Raw genomic sequence first — 21,171 nt, 5'->3', positions numbered from 1 at the left:
ATTATACCATGAAGTGGCCTCTCATCCCTGGCTAGGGTCTGTCTCACTTTGTGTTCCTGAATGATTATTTAGGAATTCAAATTTGTCAGACTCAATTGACTATCCTTACTGCCTTGTATCTCCAAAGTCCACTTATAATGCTAGAAGGATTAAATAAGAACATCCGTGGAAAACACTGTGACTGTGTTAGGACTCTAGATTATGCATGTGCTTTTTAAGATATGGGAAAATTAAGAACAATCTAAAGATTCCTTAATTTAAAAAAAACGAGAAGTGAACCAAAAATGTTTTGGGCATGTTGTTGGTAAAATAATAACTTCTCAGGAAAGTGCTGGTAGGCTTTTACCTCTCAACCTATCTTTCCCATAAGTTTGCTGTGGCTATGAGCGAGAAGAAAAGATACAAAGATTCATTGGCAAACTGAATTTAATTGTTGGGACAAAAATTTCCAGAAAGATTAGGAACTCCTTGAGATGAAGATTTGATGCTAAGTGTCAGCATTTGGGGGATATTCCAAGTGCAAATGGTGACCATTGAACAGAATTGACCATTAATCATGTTCTGGAAAACCAAGGATGCTTGTTTTGAATGAGGTATGTCCCTGTTTTAAAGCTAGCTGGGGACTGTAACAGGTGTTACACTTTGAGGTCAATGACAAATTCTGAATGAAGAATGAAAGAGACTAGAGCACAGATAAAATGGGTTAAGCATTTTATGCTACTGTAAATCTTAACTTGTTAATTTTTTATGTTAATTAAACATATTTTTATTAAAAGAATGTTTATAGAGGTCAGGGGTGAAGAGAACAGACTAAGCGAGGGTGTTACAAAAGAGGCGTTCTGAGATCTGACCTTGGCAGCAAGGCCAATTGAATAGGTACATATTCTTACCAAACTTTGGAATCAGGGTAAAGGGTTCAAAACAGGGAGCTGTCTTGCAGAACTGTATTCCCCATTGCTAGCCTGGCATTTGCAACTATTTGTAGCTCTTTTTTTTTTTTTTTTTTTTTTTGAGACTTCATGGAGATGTAATTTACATGCCATGATATTCATCCAATTTAAGTATATGTTCAAAAGATTTTAAGTCAATTTATTGACTTGTGCAATAAATCGCCACAACACAGAGTTGGGACATTTCCATGACTCCTCTTACATTGTACAAATATTGTGGAGAATCCCTCCTATAAGATTCCGCCTTACCACTCAATGGTTTCCAGCCCCAGATACAGGTGACCTCCAATCTACTTGATTCTACTGTAGATTTTCCCTTTCTGGACATTTTATTTAGATGGGATTATAGAATGTGCTGTCTTCTGTGGATTGTTTCTGTCACTTACCATAGTTTGTTGAGGTTTATTCATGTCATGATATCTATCCATGTCTCATTACTTTGTATTGTTGAGTAATATTTCCATTATATGGACATACCACAACTGGTTTATCCATTCACTAGTTTATGGAAATTCGGGTTGTTTTCATTTGGGGGCCAGTATGAATAAAGCTGCTATAAACATCTACTTAAAATTATTTTTAAATTTTTCAGAAATTTCCTTCTATGTCTCATCCCCACATCCCACCCTAAAAGGCTTCATGTGGACACATGCTTTCATTTCCTGCACAAGGGTGGAAATATGGAGTCACATGGTAAATCTAAGTTTGGCTTTATAAGAATCTATCAAAACACTTTCAAAAGTGACTGTTCCCCTCCACATCCATATCTGCAATGTGTGATGAATCTCCAAATCCTTGTCAACCAGTGTCATTATCTGTCTTCTTGACTGTGGCTACCCTGGTAGTTGTGAAATGGCATCTTGATATAGTGTTTTTTGGTGGGGGTTACCAGGGATTGAACTCAGAGGCACTCAAGGGCTAAGTCACATCCCCAGTCCCATTTTGTATTTTATTAGAGAGTCTCACTGAGTTGCTTAGCACCCGTCTTTTGCTAAGGCTGACTTTGAACTCTTTTTTTTTTTTTTTTTTTTATTGTAAACAAATGGGATACATGTTGTTTCTCTGTCTGTACATGGCGTAAAGGCATACCATTTGTGTAATCATAAATTTACATGACTTTGAACTCTTGATCCTCCTGCCTCAGCCTCCTGAGCCACTGGGATTATAGGCGTGCACCTCTGCTCCTGACTCAGTGTAGTCCTTTTTTTGTTTGTTTGTTTTCAAATGAATAGAGTTTTATTTTCATTTATTTAATTATACTATAATATATGCTCTTTTATTCTATTTGTTCTAATTAGTTGTACATGACAGAAGAATGCATTTATTCATTTTGATAGCTCATACATAGAGTATAATTTCTCATTTTTCTGATTATACATATTGCAGAATCACAAGTCATACATGCACTTGAGGTAATAATGTCTGTTTCACTCTACTCTCATTCCTTCCCCCATACCCTTTCCCCTCTCTTTATTCCCCTCTACCTAATATAAAGTAACTCTATTCTCCCCACCCCCTTATTATGTATTAGTTTCAGAGAAAACATTCGGCCTTTGGTTTTTTGGGTTTGACTTATTTCACTTAGCATGATATTCTCTAAGTTCATCCATTTACCAACAAATACCAGAATTTCATTCTTCTTTCAAGCTCAGTAATATTCCATCATGTATATGTGTATATATATATGTACATATCATGTACATATATATATATATGTATATATATATACATAATGGAATATATATCACATTTTCTTTATCCACTCATCTGTTGAAGGGCATCTAGGTTGGTTCCATAGTTTAGCTATTGTGAATTGAGCTGCTATAAACATTGATGTGACTGTGTTACTGTAGTATGCTAATTTTAAGTAGTTTGGGTATAAACCAAGGAGTGGGATAACTGGGTCAAATGGTGGTTCCATTCCTGAATTTTCCTAGTAACTAATAATGTTAAGCATCTTCTCATTTGCATATTTCACATTTCCACATTTCTTTGTGTGACACTTTTGTAGCTAAAACTGACTCCCTAGAGTCTTTCCAGAAGTCTCTAGCTGAGGTGATGCTGTGGTGGAATACATGAACTATAATTTTTAAGGGTCACCAAGAACTCCCAAAGACTCTGTAAAGGAGTCCTGTCTAATGAGATTGTGAGACACACTCCTCGTGAGGTTGAGGTGACTTTCGTAGCCTCTGGAATAAAAGCAGGCTCACGATTGTAGAAACTCCAGAAGTTTATTTTTAAATTGTTTAAATGCTTTTCTTTTTACTAAGCTAAGAGTAAGACCGAGCTGCCTGGAGGCCTGTCTGCTTTCCCAGCAGGCAGAGGAAAAACAGAAAAGCAAGAGGAAATTCTTCAGGAAAGCAAAATAGCAATGCGGGATTAAAGGTGCAGAATCTGTGGGATGGAGTTTCACTTCAGCGACAGTGCTGATGGATCACTCGAGAAGCTGAGTTCAGAGCCCATGGATGATAGGATGTTTTCTAACGTACAGGCCTACTGTCAGATGTGATCAACTTATTATGCTAACATGATAACTAGTTTACTGAGTATCTTCCTAAATGAGATTGACCTCAATCTCCAAAGAGCATACCATTCAACAGTCCACTTTTGCTTACTAAAAAAAAAGAACTCACTGGATCCTCAGATGGACATCAGGTTGGTATTGTGGAGGGTCCCTATCCAGATCTGAGATCATGCTGAAGTGGGTTGTGCTGAGGAATCACGTCAGAAACTTTTGCCAAACTACTTTATGGTTATCCACGAGTCTGTCTCCGCAACCAATGTGAGCCCACTGCGTTGTGAATTTCATACACAAGCAACTTTAAATTTTTGAGAGTCCTACCTTGATCTTTGACCAAAAATTATGGACAAGGTAATCTGTTCTTGTTCTCTTATCTGACATTTCTTTTCCCTGTTTGGTAAGGAATATCAGAGTGCTCTAACTATTACCTGTGCTGCACTCTGTTAAAACTTCAGTGTTGCTTTGGTCATGCGGTAGCTCGGGAAGTCTCATTTGCTCAGCGTGGAGATGGAGTCGGCAGAGGGGAATCAAACACCCCAGACATCCCTTAACTTAGGACTTGCATGGAACGTCGACATTGCAGACTAGCTAGACGCATTTTAAAAAGCACCTTCTCACCTCATCTAAATGAGAGCTAACAGAAAAATGCTTCTAATTGACACAGTGGTTTTTTTAATTTTATTCTGATTTTTCCCCCCTTTTAGAGTGGAAAGTCCTAGAGTGTGATCCAGATAGTTTAGATTTAAATCTACGCTCTAACACTTATGCACTGGTGACTGTGATCAAAATAAATACTCCAATTTTCATTCTGTCATCAGTGAAATGTGGGAAATGTATATTACTAAGTGTAATTAACAAATCATGATTTTAATTTTTCAGTATTATTGACCAATAATACAAAATTGATTGTATTGATAAAAATGTGGCTTGTAAATTTCTATCATCCCTGAAACTCATCACTTTTTGTTGCAAAATAATTGAGTAATGGCCAGTCTTAAAAAATTAAGTCCAAACTCATTTATAGGATTATTGTGAAAATTTTTAAAAATTTTAAATTATGAAAATGTGTGGATATATGATTTCCTATTTTCAAACATTTCTTTTATCTTTCCAAACGTTCCTTTTTAAATACCCTTACCTTAGCCCAAGTGTCCTTATAAGGTAGTTACTTTCTCTCATCAGAGAAAGACCCACAGTGCCAATCAACACTGGCACAGATCTAGTGCCACCAGACTTGTCAGATGCTGTGGGAGGAATTGCTAATTGGTACACACTCTGGGGAAAGGTGCTCAGTTATCCCCTAAAGTGAAACATACTTTTTCACCCCAGCATTTCTAATTTGGGGTGAATGCCTAACAGAAGTGGATGCTACTAAGTAACACATTTATAAGGAAGTTCTTAACAGCATCACTCACCCTAGGCAAACCCTGGAGACAAACAGAAACATCAGGAACATGCTCATTTTCATTGTTCATTGTTCAAAGTTTTATTACTATAATATAATCTCTTATTCAAATTTTTTTTTTAATATTTAAATATTTTTCAATGTTTTGAATAAGATGGTAGTTACTTCTAGTCAGTTACCCCTGTCCTGACTATTGGGAGGAGAGAGGAGATTCTGGGGTGCTAGAAGTGTTCTCAACTGGTATTTGAGTCCCGGTGACTGGGTACATACATGAACCACATGCAACATGCACGTGTAGGTGTATCTAAGAATTCATTCAATTGTACCGTTCAGATTATTGTGACCATTAAGCATCTCATTACAGAATTTCATGGGGACCCTCTATTCAGATATCCTCTTTTAATAAAATGCCCCATGCTACCATGGGGGTAGTTGAACAGCGTGTGCCTGCATCTGCAGCACCCACCCTTCCAACAGGATGCATATCTGCTGGACCGAACTGATGCATGACGGAGCAAATTCAATCAAAAAGTCAATTATCAATTAACTTTAGTTCTGATACATAGAGGTTGAGATGTTTCTCTCATTTATTCTCAGTGCATTTATCCCCCCTTCTTTGGCCCCTGTCCCTCTTGTATCACACTCTAGAGACTTGAGTGTGACTTAGGCTAAGTCTAGAGACTTAGGCCATCGTTGCCGCCCGTGATTGTCACTGGGATATTTGCTCAATAAATTTCAAGAGGAATAATGCAAAAAGATGATTTAGAGCAGGAATCAGCAAAATTTTTTTTTCTGTGAAGGACCAAATAATAAACATTGTAAACCCTTGGGGCCATATGGTCTCTGTCACAACTTCAAGCCGTAGCATGCAGCCATGGATGACAGTATTTTTTTTTAAATGGCTGCCTTTCAATAAAACTCTATTATGGATACTGAATGAATTTTATATTATTTTCATGTCACCAAATATTATTCTTCTTTTAATTTTTTTATAACCATTTAAAAACATAAAAATCCATCTTAGCTTTTTGAACATATGAAAGAAAGCAAGGGAATGTGGTTTCCAGGATGTACTTTGCAGAGCCCCCATTTAGAATCCTGCAGTTCTAGATGATAAACGTCTCCTGAAGGAACTCTGCTCCACATCCCATGGGAATACAAGGCACCATTTCCAGTAGGTTGTCATATTTCAGTGTGTAGTTGAAGGGGGACTTCATTTCTCACTCCTTTAAGGAACACGAGATATCAAGATTAATATCTAGGCCTTTGCCCCCTCTTTGGCATGATTCTAATTCATACAACCTCTAATAAAAGAAGGTGTGTTTGCAAAACTTCCAGACCCTACTGCACACGGTCATCAGTAGCCACAGTGTCAATGAGAAACACAGGATTTTTCTATATGATGTTAGTTTGAACTTGATAAAGAATTTTTCAGAAAAACTTTATTTTGGAAATTTGTAAACAATGAAATAACTAAGGCAGTACACAATCTGTTTTTTCGAGGGCCATTGCCTCCTTGCTAGGTTTCTGTGAGGCTGACCCAAGAGCGAGCCTGTGTTCACTGACATTCCAGGTTAGGGACCAGCAGCCACTCCTTACAGCTGAGTTTCTTCAGGGCAGGCTTCCAGGTTGGTTGCTCCCAATTGCTGCACTGCATCCAAGAGACGTGAATGGAAAATCTTTAGCCTGATTACTGAGCTGAGTCTCTCATTCTTTCATTATTCAAAAGCAGAGTTCAAAGTTGTTACTTGTATTCACACTGACAATGCAAAATATCATATAAAAGGGCACCTTTGCGGTATGATTTCCAACTGTTGTGTGCCTTTCACCTGATGAGCCCCAGGTGAGAGAGGGGATCCCTCAGCTACAGCAGCAGGAAAGCAGATGGGCCCCATTAGGTGGGATCTGTGCTTGCACAAGAGCAAAAACACAGTGCGGCACTTAACTCACCTCCATCCACCAGGAATGTCTCCTGGGCCTGTGGGCGCCGTCCTAGAAGCAGTACTTCACAGCCAGCACCGTCTTCTTGGTTTAGTAGGGTGGGTGCGTAGTGGGTAGAGTTGGGAGACCTGGAAACAGGTAAGTCCAGAGTAAACATGAGCCTGGAATGAAAAGCAAGCACTCCTCATCCTAGATGGGAATGGACACTTCCTTAGCTCCTGCTCCTCGCTGGAACCTTCACACTAACTCTTTCAGTTGTTAAAGTAAACAAGAGGTGACCAAGAAGCCCAAGATGTCCTTTATTGAGCTGATGCACAGCAGGCAAAAAGCTCCTGAAGGACCTGCTTCAAAGCAATTAAGAGCACAGAGGTTTTGTTAAATGGGTTCTGTTTCATATATTATTTAGGTGACTTAATTGAACCTTCGATTTGGTGACAATAGGAAGCTCTGCCTGTGCACTCTGTTCAGCACATGCTCTGGTCTACTTATTTCCTAAAATAGTATGCGGTGTATTTGTTGTGAATCTCTGGAAACTCGGGGGTCAATTGTTTTCTAGAAGACCAAGACTGCCTCTGAGCTCTGTACCTGAGCCCCCCCGCAGACAGGCCAGGACAGCTCTGCCTGGGGTTTTACTCAGTGAATTTCTGAACAGTGACTGGATTGTCGTTAATTATTAGACAACGTAAGCAATGACCAGACAAGACGTGTTTCTACCTCAGTCTCCTCATTCCTTTCTTTCTTTCCCTGTGATTCAGGAGGAAGGATGCCGGCTTCTTATCCTACAAAGATCACCTGCCGGTGAGCCAGGTGGTGGTTGGAGATACCGACCGGCAAGGTTCAGAGGCCAAACTGAGTGTGGGTCCCCTGCGCTGCCAAGGAGACAGTAAGTTTGCCCGGCGACTGTGGCATGTACTCTCCTAGCACATGTACGTAGTGTTTCCAGGCTCCTCAAAAGGATGCTAGAAAATGGACTTACTCTTCCATAAGTCTTACTGGACCATCTTGCAACACAAGCAGAGGCAACAGAGAGCTGGACAGACCCAGAAGAGGGTGACAGGCCTTAAGTCTCCAGTACAGGCTCCTAGATTCAAGCACCAAATGTGGCTATCCATCTCCCTTGTATATTCATACGTAACAAGTTTGACTACCTAAGTTTATGGTAATATAAATAGCAATGCTAATAGCATAAAAGCGGCTCTCAACAGCTGGGATCCCACTGAGTACTGCTGTTAATGCCATTAGCGTGACTATTTATATCACCATAAACCCAGTTTATGGTGATATAAATAGTAGCATTATGGTTTAATGTATCATTGTAAACTTGGATTATGGCCATATAAAGTTTGACATTATTGCTATCAAACTTCATCATCATCAAAGCTTGATGGTCCCTTGAAAGCCGAAGATTGTTTCTGCAGTTCTGTCTTGCTTTCAGGGTTAGGCACCACAGGGGGGCATCGGGGGCTGCTGGCTCGACAGCGGGAGGTAAGGGAGCGAGAGCGATGGACCCACCTAATCAAGGGCACCATTAGGATTTTATGTTGTCTGATGCTCTTCGGTGTGCTTTATGTTCGGTGACAGGGAACTGGCGACAGGTTGCCATGGGGACTCTGCAATGAGCATCCTGGGCATCGTTTTCCCTCTCTTTTCTGCACATGTGATTTGGGCAACTCTCCAGAGAGTTCTATGCTTTTGTGATTGTGCACCAGGCTTGGAGAGTCCTAGATTCTACTCTCTGAGTAACCGGCCTGCCCGGAGACTTCAGGCAGGCCTCTCCACCTTCTCAGCCATGGTAATGAGAGTACCACCTGCGTCCCGACGCCTCCTGGGGAGGCCGTAAAGATTTTAGTGCCTGGGTTTGGATTCCTCCTAGCAAAGCATTATGTGAGATGGAATATTTTTACTACTTGCGTAAATCAACGGAGAATTAGACCTACTCGATAATAAATAATTGCATCCACTCAAAAAGGTGTCCTAAGGAATGTAATGAGGCATGCTTCACAGTTTACTACTTAGTAAATCGAGGCTGTCAGCAATTAAAGCGATGGAATGTTCCTAATACAAAAGAGAGATGGAGTTTGCACTGATTTTTTTCTTCTCACGTTGAAAAAATGAAATCGCTACATGTAAAATTGAGACTGGTCAAAAAGATCTTTATCATGCATTTACTGAATAATATTATTTCATTTGTCTAGTCAGGCTTAGTAGAACTACACAGTAAGAAATTTAATTTCAACTGCTTAAGAAAAAGACACTGACATAAAATAATAATATGTATTTTTAAACATATGCTGAGAGACAGACTGTAATGTTTTTTAAAATTAGACAGGCTCTCATGTCGTAGAATGAAAATCAATTTTGTTGTAATTACCTAGTAGCATATAAAGATACAATATTTCTTGATATTTATATATTTTGATATTTATATCTTGATATTTATATCAATTATAATTCTGAAGTTAGGTTTAAATTAGAGAAAGGGCTTCCATTAAATAATTGATTGGCTTAATATACTTGTAAAAATCCCACTTCTGCAAACTTTTATTATTATTCTTAAGGAGAAGTTTCTAGCAACATATAATAGTAAAAACTAGGATATACAGTTTATAGTTAATATCAGGTTGTTTTCTCCAAAATGGCAAAGAATCCTCAGGAAGAATTTATTTTAGGTCCGTTATTTGTTTAGCACCCTGCTAGGTACTCTGGGAATAAGAAAAAGAAGTTTAAGCCACGTTTGAGCTGGGCGTGGCAGTGCACACCTGTGATCCCAGCGACTCAAGAGGCCCAGGCAGGAGGCAACTTAGTGAGACTCTGTCTGAAAATAAAAAATAGCAAACGGCTGGGATGCAGCTCGGTGCACTGGACTCTTGCCTAAGTATGAGGCCCTAGTACCCCCCAAAAAAGCAAAGAACAAAAAGTTTGAGAAATGCACATGAAAGAATATTGGAAAACATAAAGTAGTTTATAACTTATTAGATTTTCTGATACACAACAATTTCCACAGTTACTCAGTAAAGGAATGACAGAAGTCGTGTTTCAGGTTGACCTTATAATTAAAAAGCAGGAAAGGTATAATGACCCATGTTCCCTTGCATTTCTACTGGAAACGTGATGAGGACCCATTAGTAAAGCAAAATGCTACCTCACTGGTGGACACTGCATGATCTCAGTGTATAGGGACTGTTGCTTCAAGAGACATTTCTAAATAATGTTTTACCTGATGCTTCCTGGAAACAAAAGCACGGTCGATATTATATTGTGATTATATGTAATACTTTTGTGTTGGTTGGGAGTGACATCACCCGTTCTCCCAGGCAACCGAGAACAGGGATTGAAACTTGAACTTGACCTGCTAGGTGGCAGTCAGCAGGCCTGGCCCACGGTGCCTTTGAGGGCGCTCTCGGCGGGTGCAGCAGGGCTGAGGTGTCTGGTCTCCTTGAGCACGCACAGCCCCACGGGAGGTGGGCTAGCAAACACTAGAGTTTCTGTTGTACAAATGAACAAAACACAGCTTTGAAAACTGCATTTACCCAACAAATTTCTGAGTGCCCTTCCAGGCTCCCGGAGGAGAGATGGAGCAAAGGATGGAAACACAAGGTCAGCGTTGTTTCTCTGACTCCATTCTCTTTCTTCCATCATTGGCGAATTAAATTAAAATGTCTTCAAAATATTCCACTTGGGTCTTGTCTCACCATGAGCACCATCCACCCATGTAATTTCCAAACATAGCCTGGATGCTGGGGAGCTCCAGTCATGTGATTTGAGAAGTGCGGGGTATTTACCCTCTTGTTCATAGGGATTGACTTACTTGGGGTCCGTTATTGAAGGTTTTTTGGAGCTACAGCTCAGAAAAACCAATTCCATTGTTAAAAATGTCTCTGTCTCTGAGGAACTGAGTGGCGACAGCCCTCACTCAGTGTCTCTTGAATTAGGCTCCAGCCCTAGTTTCTGAGGATGAAGTCATTTCTGTGGCTCTGCCCAGCCGTTTCCGTGGTTTCGGTTGATTTCATCGTGCCTGCTGAGTTTCATTTTCACTTTGATTCCTCTGAACTCAGACCCATATAATCAAAATGCTAAAGAAAATCAGTGAGTTCCACCCAGGGATGCTGCATTTCCTGTAGAGCCCTGGGATACGCTTATGTACCCCCACCCCCCCCCCCCAAAAAAAAAAAAAAAAAAAACACATCCAAATAGAAACTGCAAATCTAAATGAAACTGCAAGTGTCTGGTGATGGATGGTTTTCTGAGATACAAAGTGCAGAAGAATTACCAATCCCCCTCCCAAGCCATGTATGCTCACCTGGGAAGAAACAAAGGAACCATTTAGAAGATCAAAACCCAGTAACAGCATAGACATTATTTTCAAATATATATACGTGATCTTTCTTGGAGGTAACTGGTAAACTTTGCTAGAATAGATTTCAGTTTGGGGAGGTAGAAATCTTATTCATACTATATAGGGTGACTATACCTCATTGTAGGAGTATAGTATAGCTGGTTAATTGTTTTATTCTCAACCATGCCAGGTAAAGATTTACCATATCACCTCTGGGGATGCAGAGACTTTAAACAATTAATTAGGAGCAAGTTTGCTACAAAAGCAAGTGTCTTCAATAAACCTAGATAGAAACAATTCAGGAAAATGTGTTCCTCAAGGACAGCTCCTGAGTCCCTGCCAGAAACCAACCGGTTCTGGCTAGAGGAGCTGACAGGCAGAACGCTCACTTGAGTCACGCTGGAGGTTTCAGATGTGAATTCAATTTCTTAGAACTGCAGAGGTGGCTCAGAGGCAAAGAAGAAACGGAAAGGCAGGCGGCAGATGCAGTACAGGAGCACTGGGGGCAGAGGCGCAGTGGGGCGGGAGGAGAGGTGGATGGAGTTGCCTCTGAAGGACAGTCGGCACTTATTCCTTGGAAAGAATCACATGTGCCAGAGTGATAGAAAGACCAAACTGCAAGAACCTGACAAGCCAGGACCACACGTGCCATTCCCTTACCAAGAGACAGTGCAGCGCGTGGGTCTCTGTCTTTTTCCAGGACTGAAACCATCCCAAATGGGAACACGTGGGTCTGAGTCTCCATTAATGTGCTGCCAATGCACACGGGCCACAGGACTCTGCCTGAGCTCTTTGCCAGACACTGGGGCAGCGGAAAAGGAGTGGACAAACAGAGGGACAGACAATGGCTCGGTGGGTGTGGGGACAGATCTTACTGTGAAGAGGAGGAAGCTCCCAGGTGCAGAGAAGGGGTGGGACATTTCCCTCCTTTCTACTTTGCAACCAGGCGTGCAAGAGACAAGACGAGGAAAGGGGCTGGTGTGCAGGTTCTAAACCAAGCACTTCCTGTTCACCCTGCCTTGATTCTCCCGATGTCCTGGGAGTGAGAGAGCTGCAAGCTTAGTTCCTGGGGGCCAACAAGGAAATAGAAGCGGGGGTTCCTTCCAGAGCCCTCATTTCTACTTCAGTGGGTGTTAGAATTAGAGTGAGAAAGGAAAAACCAATGCCTCTTATGCTCTTTGGGGTTGATAGATCTAAACATTGGCCAAGACAGATAAATTAGCTTAAGATCGTCTCTTTCTTTCAAACCCTTGCGATCGTCTCTTGCCAGCTTTGCATGTGCCTGGGATGCTCTTCTGCCCCTGCCTAGCCAGATCCCCCCAGCAGCATCCACCTGGAGCAACCCCGTGCCTCCTCACCACACTGCATGCTCCCAGACCATACTCTGCAAGAAAGCTGCAGTCCCCTCACAGCAGATGAGCCCCCTGGGTTAGGTGTCACCGACCAGTCTCACTGGATTCATAGGTTCTGACACATGAATAATGAAGCCTCAAGAATACCTCTCTGAGCAAAGGTGGCTTGGAAAATGTGGGAAATGGAGAGGTCCCCATGTGGATTTAGTAGCCCTCCTCCCCTCCCCCTCCAGGTCAGCCTCCAGAACAGGAAGCCCCAGGGTTGACTGTGTGGGTGGAGAGAACTGGGTGGGGGACCACAGGGGTGTCTTCAAGGGCTGGCTTGCCCATTTCCAGCTCCACCATCTGCAAACAGAAAACCATGGATGCAAGGGGTTAGTGATAGAAAGTTGAGACTTCTGCTTTTTCTTTTACTTCCAGTTCTAGTAGTTTTCTTGGTTGATAATGAAAGGCAGGGAGGAAACCTGGAGTGATGTGTAAAACCATTAACCTCCATTTTTCCTTAATGTTCCAGGCCCCACTGCTATTGCCCTGGGCAGCTGACAACTGGGGAGCAGGAAAGGCTCTAGGAACATGCAGAAAGAGTGAAATTTTAGGGATCACAGCCTGAGCTGAGTCCCATTAAAGGATGGAGCCCCTGGGCATCTCTGGGATCAGATCTAATTACAAAGGCAGCAACTTTTTCCCAGGAGAAGGGAGCCTTTTCTTTTGTCTTCCAGACTCACAGTGAGTGACTTTAAACATTTAGAAAGAAATGGGTGTTTCCCTGGGGAAAAATCGGCTCTTGAAGATTATCTGACCATTCAACTTCAGCTACAAAATCACTGTTGCAATGGGAATTTTTTTGAGGGTGTTTCCATTTTAGGAATGTCTGGTATTTGTGTATGTGTGTGAGGGACTTTCTCACCTGTCCTTTCAGATACTGTTTTTATGGAGTCCTCACATTCCACAAAGGATCTTTCTTCACCTCCCAGGCTTCCACTCCCCACCTACGGCCTTACCTCAGTTGCAGTGAGCACGTTGTAACAGCATCACTGAGGTCACTTAAATAAAGCCTAATTATCACCGTGCACTTGCTAAGTGCACATTAAGTACTAGCCACCCTCATCGTTGTTATCGTCATTCACTGCACGAAGTGTGGCAGGTTTGATATCAGAAAAGTTCTGCTCATCTCCCTGCTCTGTATCCTCCTCCTGCTCCTCTTACCCTCCCCTCTGCACCTGTTCTGGAGAAGCCCGCCTAAGCCCATAGCAGAATGGCAGCCGGCCATTTTCCAGCCTCCTAACTTGGAGGTGGTCATGCCAGTACCTGTTTCAAGTTCAGCTGCATTTGCTGAGTCCCAGGGGCCACGTCCTTCCAAGCAAACAATTCCTCATCTTCTTTCTCCTCTTTGCTGGCTCCAAAAGCATTCCCTCCTCTTCGCTTCCATCTTACCCCTTCCCTCAGAGAAACTAGAGAGCCCAGCAGGAAACACTTAGACCCCAGTGACGTAGACAGTGTTCACCACCCCATTCCACCATGAGCAGCAGTCTCACTCGGTCAAGACTCAGCTGACTCTTTCCAGAAAGGACAAATAGGAACTATTGTAGGCCTTGCGAGCCAATGGAGTAGATGTTCACTCAGCCCTGTCACTCAAAAGTTGCCACAGGCAATATGTGAACTAATGAGCATGGCTGGGATCCAATGCTCTTTTAATGACAGAAACAGGTGGCAGTCTGGATTTGTCCCAAGGGTCATAGTTTGTTGCCCTCTGATCTAGAGATTTAAAGTCTTTGTAGGAAATTTGAGGAAATACATAAAATTTGGAAGATGTATAGTATTATGCCAGCATTTTTACTGTTTTAATCGAGATTTTATGTGTTTTTTAAACTCAGTCATACAAACGTCGCATTCCACCCACAGGTATGTCCTGAGCCAGGGTTCGCTCTCCCCTTCAGCCTCATCCTTACCTTTCTCTGCGAATGCTCGGAGCCCACCCAGAGGTACACGGTACCCTCCCTGTGCTCCACGTGGTCTGGGCGCTGTGAGAGTTTCCGGAAGCTCCAGCTGCAGTCCTGCTCAAGGCTGCAGGAGGCTGGGGTGTACTACAGACAGTCATGGTCACCGTCACAATGGTCTCTCCACCCAGTGTCCAGGGAGAGTGTTCAGAGCAACGGTTTAACGATAGTTCTTTTTCCTTATAACTATCCAGTGACTTCCCATGGGTCTTAAAATGCAACCCCCCACCACCTTCACAGGGCCCTGCCCGCCCCTTGGTTAGGTCAGCTCCCCGGTTCCAGCTGTGTTGGTCTCCTGCCTCCAGGGCGCTACTCCTTCTGCCACCGTGGGAGCTTTCACTGGTGGCTTCCTCTGCCTGGAAACTCTCTTCCCAGGTCTCACCTGGGCTGGCTCCTCTTCAGGCTATGATGGGAAGCAAAGGCCACCCTCCTGCTGCCCATACGTCCCCACTCCCACTACACTCTCTCCATGCAACTTCGCCCTGCCTGAAGTCACCTGCCATGTGCAGCCAGTTCCCACGTGAAAGCCCAGAGTCTGCACAGCTGCCCCAGGTTAAGAACAGTCCCAAGAAACTGCCTTTGCTCAGACACCAGGTGCAAGCCACTCATGCTTCTGGCCACCAGAGCACAATGTAGGCATTCCCACTACCCCTTCAGGGTCCATAATTCACTAGAAAGACCTATAGATCCCAGGGATGTGTTGGAATTAGAGAAACGTCATAAGGAACACAAATCAAGACTTCCCAGGAGGACAGACGCACAGGGCAGGGTCTGGGAGAGTCTCAAACGTGGAGCCTCCACATCTTCTTCCCTTTGAGTGAGAATGCAATACTCTCCTGTCACACCAGCGTACATCGCTAACCAGAGAAGCCCCCGTGAGCTTCAGCTGCTCACAGCTCTTACTGAGATTTCATTATGTAGGCATGATTGGCTGACATCGCTGCCCCTGTGACTAAACTCAGTCTCCACAGGTTGGCAAGCTCCGTTCCAGGAACCCAGGACAAAGACCAGATGAACTATTTATGGTCCTTCTGTCTCCTTTCTCGATTCATTTGCATTACTATCAGCCTCACCCGCAATGGGTGATGGAGTCCTCAGGCAGAGTCTACAGCCGGGTGCCAAGGAGGACCCGCACCACGTCATGGCCCTACAATGTGTTCATTAAATGAGTACGAATGTTTACGTAACCACAGAAGACTTAAATAAGCACTGCAGACTGACAATGGAGGCAAGGTCTCAGGGCGCTTCCTGATAAAACTTGCACAGACAATAATTGTTACAGGGGGTCCAAGAGAAGAGCCATCACTTGATTTATATGCACAACTATTTTTAACCTCAGCAAGGTTTTTGCACATTTATTCATCTTCACTAAATGAAAAGTTTTATTCCTTTGTACCTTGAAAATCCCTTGAATCCGATGATTATCTTCAAATTAAGGATTAAAAAAAATTTTTTTGCTAAGTTTTTATACTTTCCCTGGCAATTCTAAATTAAGATGCACATGAAGTATTACATTTATAGAACTCGTTGTTTAATCTAAATTAGATTAACCCTCCTGGCCCTACGGAGATCCACACTTTTGTTTACCCGTGTCTCAAGGTTATTACTGACAAAATTACAATTAGTCAGTACTTCAAACCTATTGTTCAGGCACTAAGCTCTGAGCTATAAACTACCTCACTCTGGCATAATTAAAACCGTGTTCCAGTTCACCTATTTTATGATACCTACTTGGCTTTGCATAAAACTTCTTTTCACAGTCTAACTATGTGCAAGCCTTAGAAACTTGGGAACTTTATTGAAGAAAACTTTAAACATAAAACTCTCCATGAAGTTTGCTGACAGTTTGTGTTAGTCAGCTTTTTGTCACTATGAAAAATATCCTAGAAAAACGAAGGAGGGAAGATTTATTTTGGCTTATTGTTTCAAAAATTTCAGTCCATGGTCGGCTGACTCCATTGCTTCAGAACTGAGACAAGGCAGAACATTATGGCAGAAGAATGTGGTAGAGGAAAACTGCTTCCCTCCTGGCAGCCGCCAGGAAGCGGAGAGAAAGAAAGGGGCCAGGGACAAGGTGGAGTCCACAAGGGCACACCCTGGTCCTTCAACGAGGCCCCAGCTCCTCCAGCCTCCACCTCCACCAACAGTCAATTAAGCTATAATGGACTCATCAGCTGACGAGATCAGAACACTCATGAGCCAATCACTTCCGGAAGGCCCCACCCTGTACACTGGGGATCAAACTTCCAACACACGAGCCTTTGAGGAACCCTGCATAGCCAAACAATAAGACAGTGCTAAATTAGCAATCTTAATAGCATCAGAATTAAAAAAAAAATGTACTAAACTATTGTAAACATTACACATAAGATTTGTGTTACTCTCTTTAAAATAAGTCCTAATTGAAAATTTATGAGGCGTATGTAGGAATAATGCATATGAATTTGTTCCCACCTACTGGCATTATAAAGGCCCTTTGGAGTAGATGATTCTCCCATGAAGAAGGAAAGGAGACCCCTGGGTCCTATTCATACATTTTATCTTTGTATAAGTCCAATGGTCAATTTTCTTAGAGTAGATATTTTCAATTTTCTCTGAGGGGAAAAATACCAGTTGTTTGACCAACACATAACCAGGAATCCCTTGCTGTCCCTAAATGTGAATAGAGAAGCCAGATTGTCAAGGATTGCCCGGTTTTTGGTGATGGAGATGTCATATGCCTATTAGGATTCTCTCCCAGCCTCGCCCATTCAGGGTTTCTTCCACTTACTCAAGATTTAGACAATGAAGAGATTCCACAATCTTCTCTCTAAGCCTGTGTCTCATGTTTTAAGTATTCCTTAACTCAATTCTAGCACATTACCCTAATCAATTTTGCTTTACAGTATTTAGACCTTTAGAATTTGGGGTGGGGGCATTTATAATTGTATTTATTTGATTTGCATGAAAAAATACTGAAAGGATATGCAAACTAAAAAATTACTAATTATAAAAGTAGTAGAAGCAAGATAATTTTCATAAGTTTTTGTTTTCAGACTTATGAATATAATATTCATTAAAATGGAATTTTCACAGTAAAATTAGAAAAATAAAAAGAAAAAATTAAGTCATGGGACCCAAGATGTATAATAATGTATTACAGTAGTCCATAATAAGTATAAGAAACAAAGATAGAAAAATAATAGACATACCAAAGCATAAACATGAACAACAAAAGTAAATATCACAAGATGAATAGCTGAAGTTTTACCTGGATATCATATAAAATGCTTTGATAATTGTTTTTGCTCAGAATTTCTGAAAGGCAGCACAAATGGCATTTTGTGCAGGCTGCTTCCTTCTCATTGGGGGCTGTTCTTGGCATTTTTTGAAGTTTAGTGGTATTCCTGGTCTCTACCCACTAGATACCAGTAGCATTCCCTTCCACCAGTTGTGATAACCCAAACTGTCTCCAGACATGGCCAAATGGGGAAGAGACAATAAAGTCACACCCAGTTGAGAATCACTGCTTTGACTGATCTCAGTAATAAGTAGATTTTCTGAGAAACTCATTAAAAGCATTTTTAAAAATTTCTAGTGAATATTTTCATTGAGATGTCAAATACTTTTCCAGTTTCTTAAATTGTTATAATCCTGACTCAGTCAGGATGCCACTTTGTAAATTCTTTAGAGTAACTTTAATGATGTATCAGAAACATTTTCTTTTTTAATGTTGAATCATCGAACCCAATGATTTTGAAACTTCTTGTGTGGGAGCCAATCTCTATTTTTTTGATGTTAGAAAAACAGAATCAAAACTCGCATTTGCATATACATCTTCCAGTACAGTTTCTTGCTTTTGAGGGGAGAAACATGTCTAATGTGTTTGACCGGACGCACCAAGATGCGCGCCCCTTGGGGTCCGAAGTGAATGACCGCGCAGAAGAGGCATCCGTGTAATGAAACCCCTTTCACCTGAGTTTGGAAACAGGGTGGACCACAGTGATTTTCGTGGGAAATGTGTGCTTCCTCGCTCCTTTAACTGCAATTAATCACCTTAACAATAAACCAAGACAGGAAAGTGGACAGGGATTTGACTTTAAACTCAGGTAGACGAATGTGCTGTGTAATCTGTGAGCCAATCTCCTGGTTCTAGTTTCAAGAGTTACTTTCTTCAGAAATGGAACAACCATTTAAAAATACTTATAACTATATGCATCGCTCTCAGAAGATGCTGGGCAGAGCTGAGAGAAAAGTCTCCTCCATTTCTACATACAATTCTACAGTTGAGCTATCAGAATTGTGATTTACTGTAATAGCAGGATCTCTGGGTTTAGGACAACAGATGGGAATTGAGACAGATGTGAAAATATTTAACTAATTACTGGTTTTACCAACCTCTGGACAATTTCTTGAAAGATTTTAAAGGATTCCAGACTTCCAAGTAAAGGTTAAAAAGTAAAGAAGTCAGTAACAGGATTACTTCAGACCTTTAGAATTTAATTTTATTATACTGAATAGAATGCACATTAGTACTTAAGCTTAAAACATGGCCTGTAATCTAGCAGAAACAAGTTGTATATTTTTCAGATATTCTGGTTTTTCTATTGGTATCCCTGCAATAATAATGTAACGGGCTTAAGAAGGCAGGGTTTCTCTGCAATAGCCCCATAGCCCAGGATTATTCCCTTTTGGGGGGCCAAAGATACCAAGTTAGTTCCAACTGCCTCAGTTTTCTCTACGTAAAAAAATCATTTTTGTTAAGTAATTTAATACCTAGGAATTGAATTTGTAAAAAGTGTACATAACCCAAGCATCAGAAATGAGAAGATACTCTGATTTTTTTAAATTTATTTATTCTTTACTTATATATTTCAGAGAGGTGTCATCTTCCTCTTAATCCTTCATATTTTATACAAAAACCCTCACCTGTTACTGTTGATGTTAAAGGATAGGTAGATGCATCGATGTTTCTGTTTCTTTACCTGCAAGATGACAATTTTCTTCGCTTTTGCCAATGGGATCTGTAGGAAACAAGACTGTGGTAGCAGTTGTAATTCAGCAAACCACACCTTCACTCTGGAATGAGGATAAAAAAGGAACTATGGAGCCCACCCTGGGTCTTAGGTGGCCTTATTGCATCTGAAACTGGTCATTTCTGGGTGAGCAGTGTTAACACCAGATTTTGTCTTATGAGTGAAGTTATTAGGTTAAGAGAATCCAACAAAAGTCCAAGTTTGGGACGTTGGTTCTCAGGACTTTCTATGTTTGAAAAAACTCCTAATTACTCCTCTAACTCTTCTGGCCAACCTCACTCCAGTAGCTGGGCTTCCTTCCTACCTGCTCACTTTCCCCTTCAGGAGGACCAGCTCCTAGGGAATCAAGAAACAGTAGATACCACTTACTTTCAGAGTAAGGTAATATAGTCTCTACTATTTCTGCTGTCACATAGATTCCCTCTACCATGCTGTTGCACACACACACACACACACACACACACACACAAATGATGACCCCAGAATTGAGCATTTGTCCTCACTGCTGAAAGTCACCTCCATCCAAAACCTACTTAATGCGATTAACCACAATTCAGTTTAAAACTGCTCCAGACCAGTGTATCTGGAAGAACTCTTGTTGGGGATTGGAACGAAAGTAAAATCAGATGAGAGGTATGTTAGTTAGCTTTTCTTGACTGTGACCAAAATACCCAACAAGAACAGCTGAGGAGAGGGAAAGTTTATTTGAGGCTCATGGTTTCAGAGGTTCCATCCATGGTCAACAGGTTCCAAGGCTCTAGGCCTGAGGTGAGGCAGAGCCTCATGGTGGAAGGGTCCAGATCAGGAAGCTGCTCAGCTCAGGAAACCAGGAAACAGAGGTGGCAGGGAGCCACAGGGAGGATGAATCCTTGCAGAACATGCCCCCAGTGACCCACCTCCTCCAGCCATGCCCCATCTGCCTACAGTTAACCACCCAATTAGTCCATTAAATTATTAATCCAGAAAATTAATTAATCCACACATTAGGTTGTACCTCTCATGAACTAATTATTTCCAACACTATCACAGGAACTTTTGAGGGACATCATATATCCAAACCATAATAAGAAGTCAGACTTCCTCTGTCCCTCATGCCCTATAAGTGACAGGGGTACCCTGCACTCAGCTCTGAGGTAATTCTGTGCCCCAGCCAGTCTGAATCCATTCCAGGCTTAAACACAGTTTAGGGCTTTGTCCCAAGTTATTTCTCTCCTTTAGAAGGTGAAGTACTGAATTAGCAATGAACTAATTCTTAACTTAGAATAGGTCTGAGTATCTGCAATAAGAGAATTCCAAAACCAGTTTGAGTCTGTAGTCTTTTGTGTGGTGTTTGCAAAATCATTTCTTGCCATTTTACCCAAGAGCCATTAAAAAGCTAAGGCAGACCCTCATCTCTGTGAACTGCTGTTTGCTGGGGGTGAAGAGGGACACTGAGGAGCCAGAACTAGGCTGTCCTCTGTTGGTTATGGCTCCAGAGCAGTGCCACCAATGGTTTTCTGTAATGACAGGTGTCTATGTAACCTGGGACGTCCATATTTGTAGCCACTAGATACGCGTGAATTCTGAGGACTTAAAATTTGAAATGAGAATAGAATAGTGGGACCAAGAATCTGAATATTAAATTTTATTTAATTTTAATTATTTTACATTGAAA

At 41.6% G+C, this 21,171-nt stretch overlaps 1 protein-coding gene across 2 annotated transcripts in view; it reads left to right on the top strand.

Annotated features, from left to right (window-relative positions):
- The window catches only part of Cntnap2 (contactin associated protein 2), a 1,961,892-nt gene that overhangs the window by 1,596,304 nt on the left and 344,417 nt on the right, over window positions 1-21,171 (top strand). For both annotated transcript variants that reach the window (XM_047561468.1, XM_047561470.1), the window contains exon 15: window positions 7,573-7,700. In XM_047561468.1, coding sequence (XP_047417424.1) covers window positions 7,573-7,700 — 128 coding nt within the window. The remainder of the gene's footprint in view (window positions 1-7,572; window positions 7,701-21,171) is intronic.

Source organism: Sciurus carolinensis, chromosome 8, assembly GCF_902686445.1.
Source record: "Sciurus carolinensis chromosome 8, mSciCar1.2, whole genome shotgun sequence".
NCBI classification, from domain to species: Eukaryota; Metazoa; Chordata; class Mammalia; order Rodentia; family Sciuridae; genus Sciurus; species Sciurus carolinensis.
This window is presented reverse-complemented; position numbering and strand designations above follow the sequence as displayed.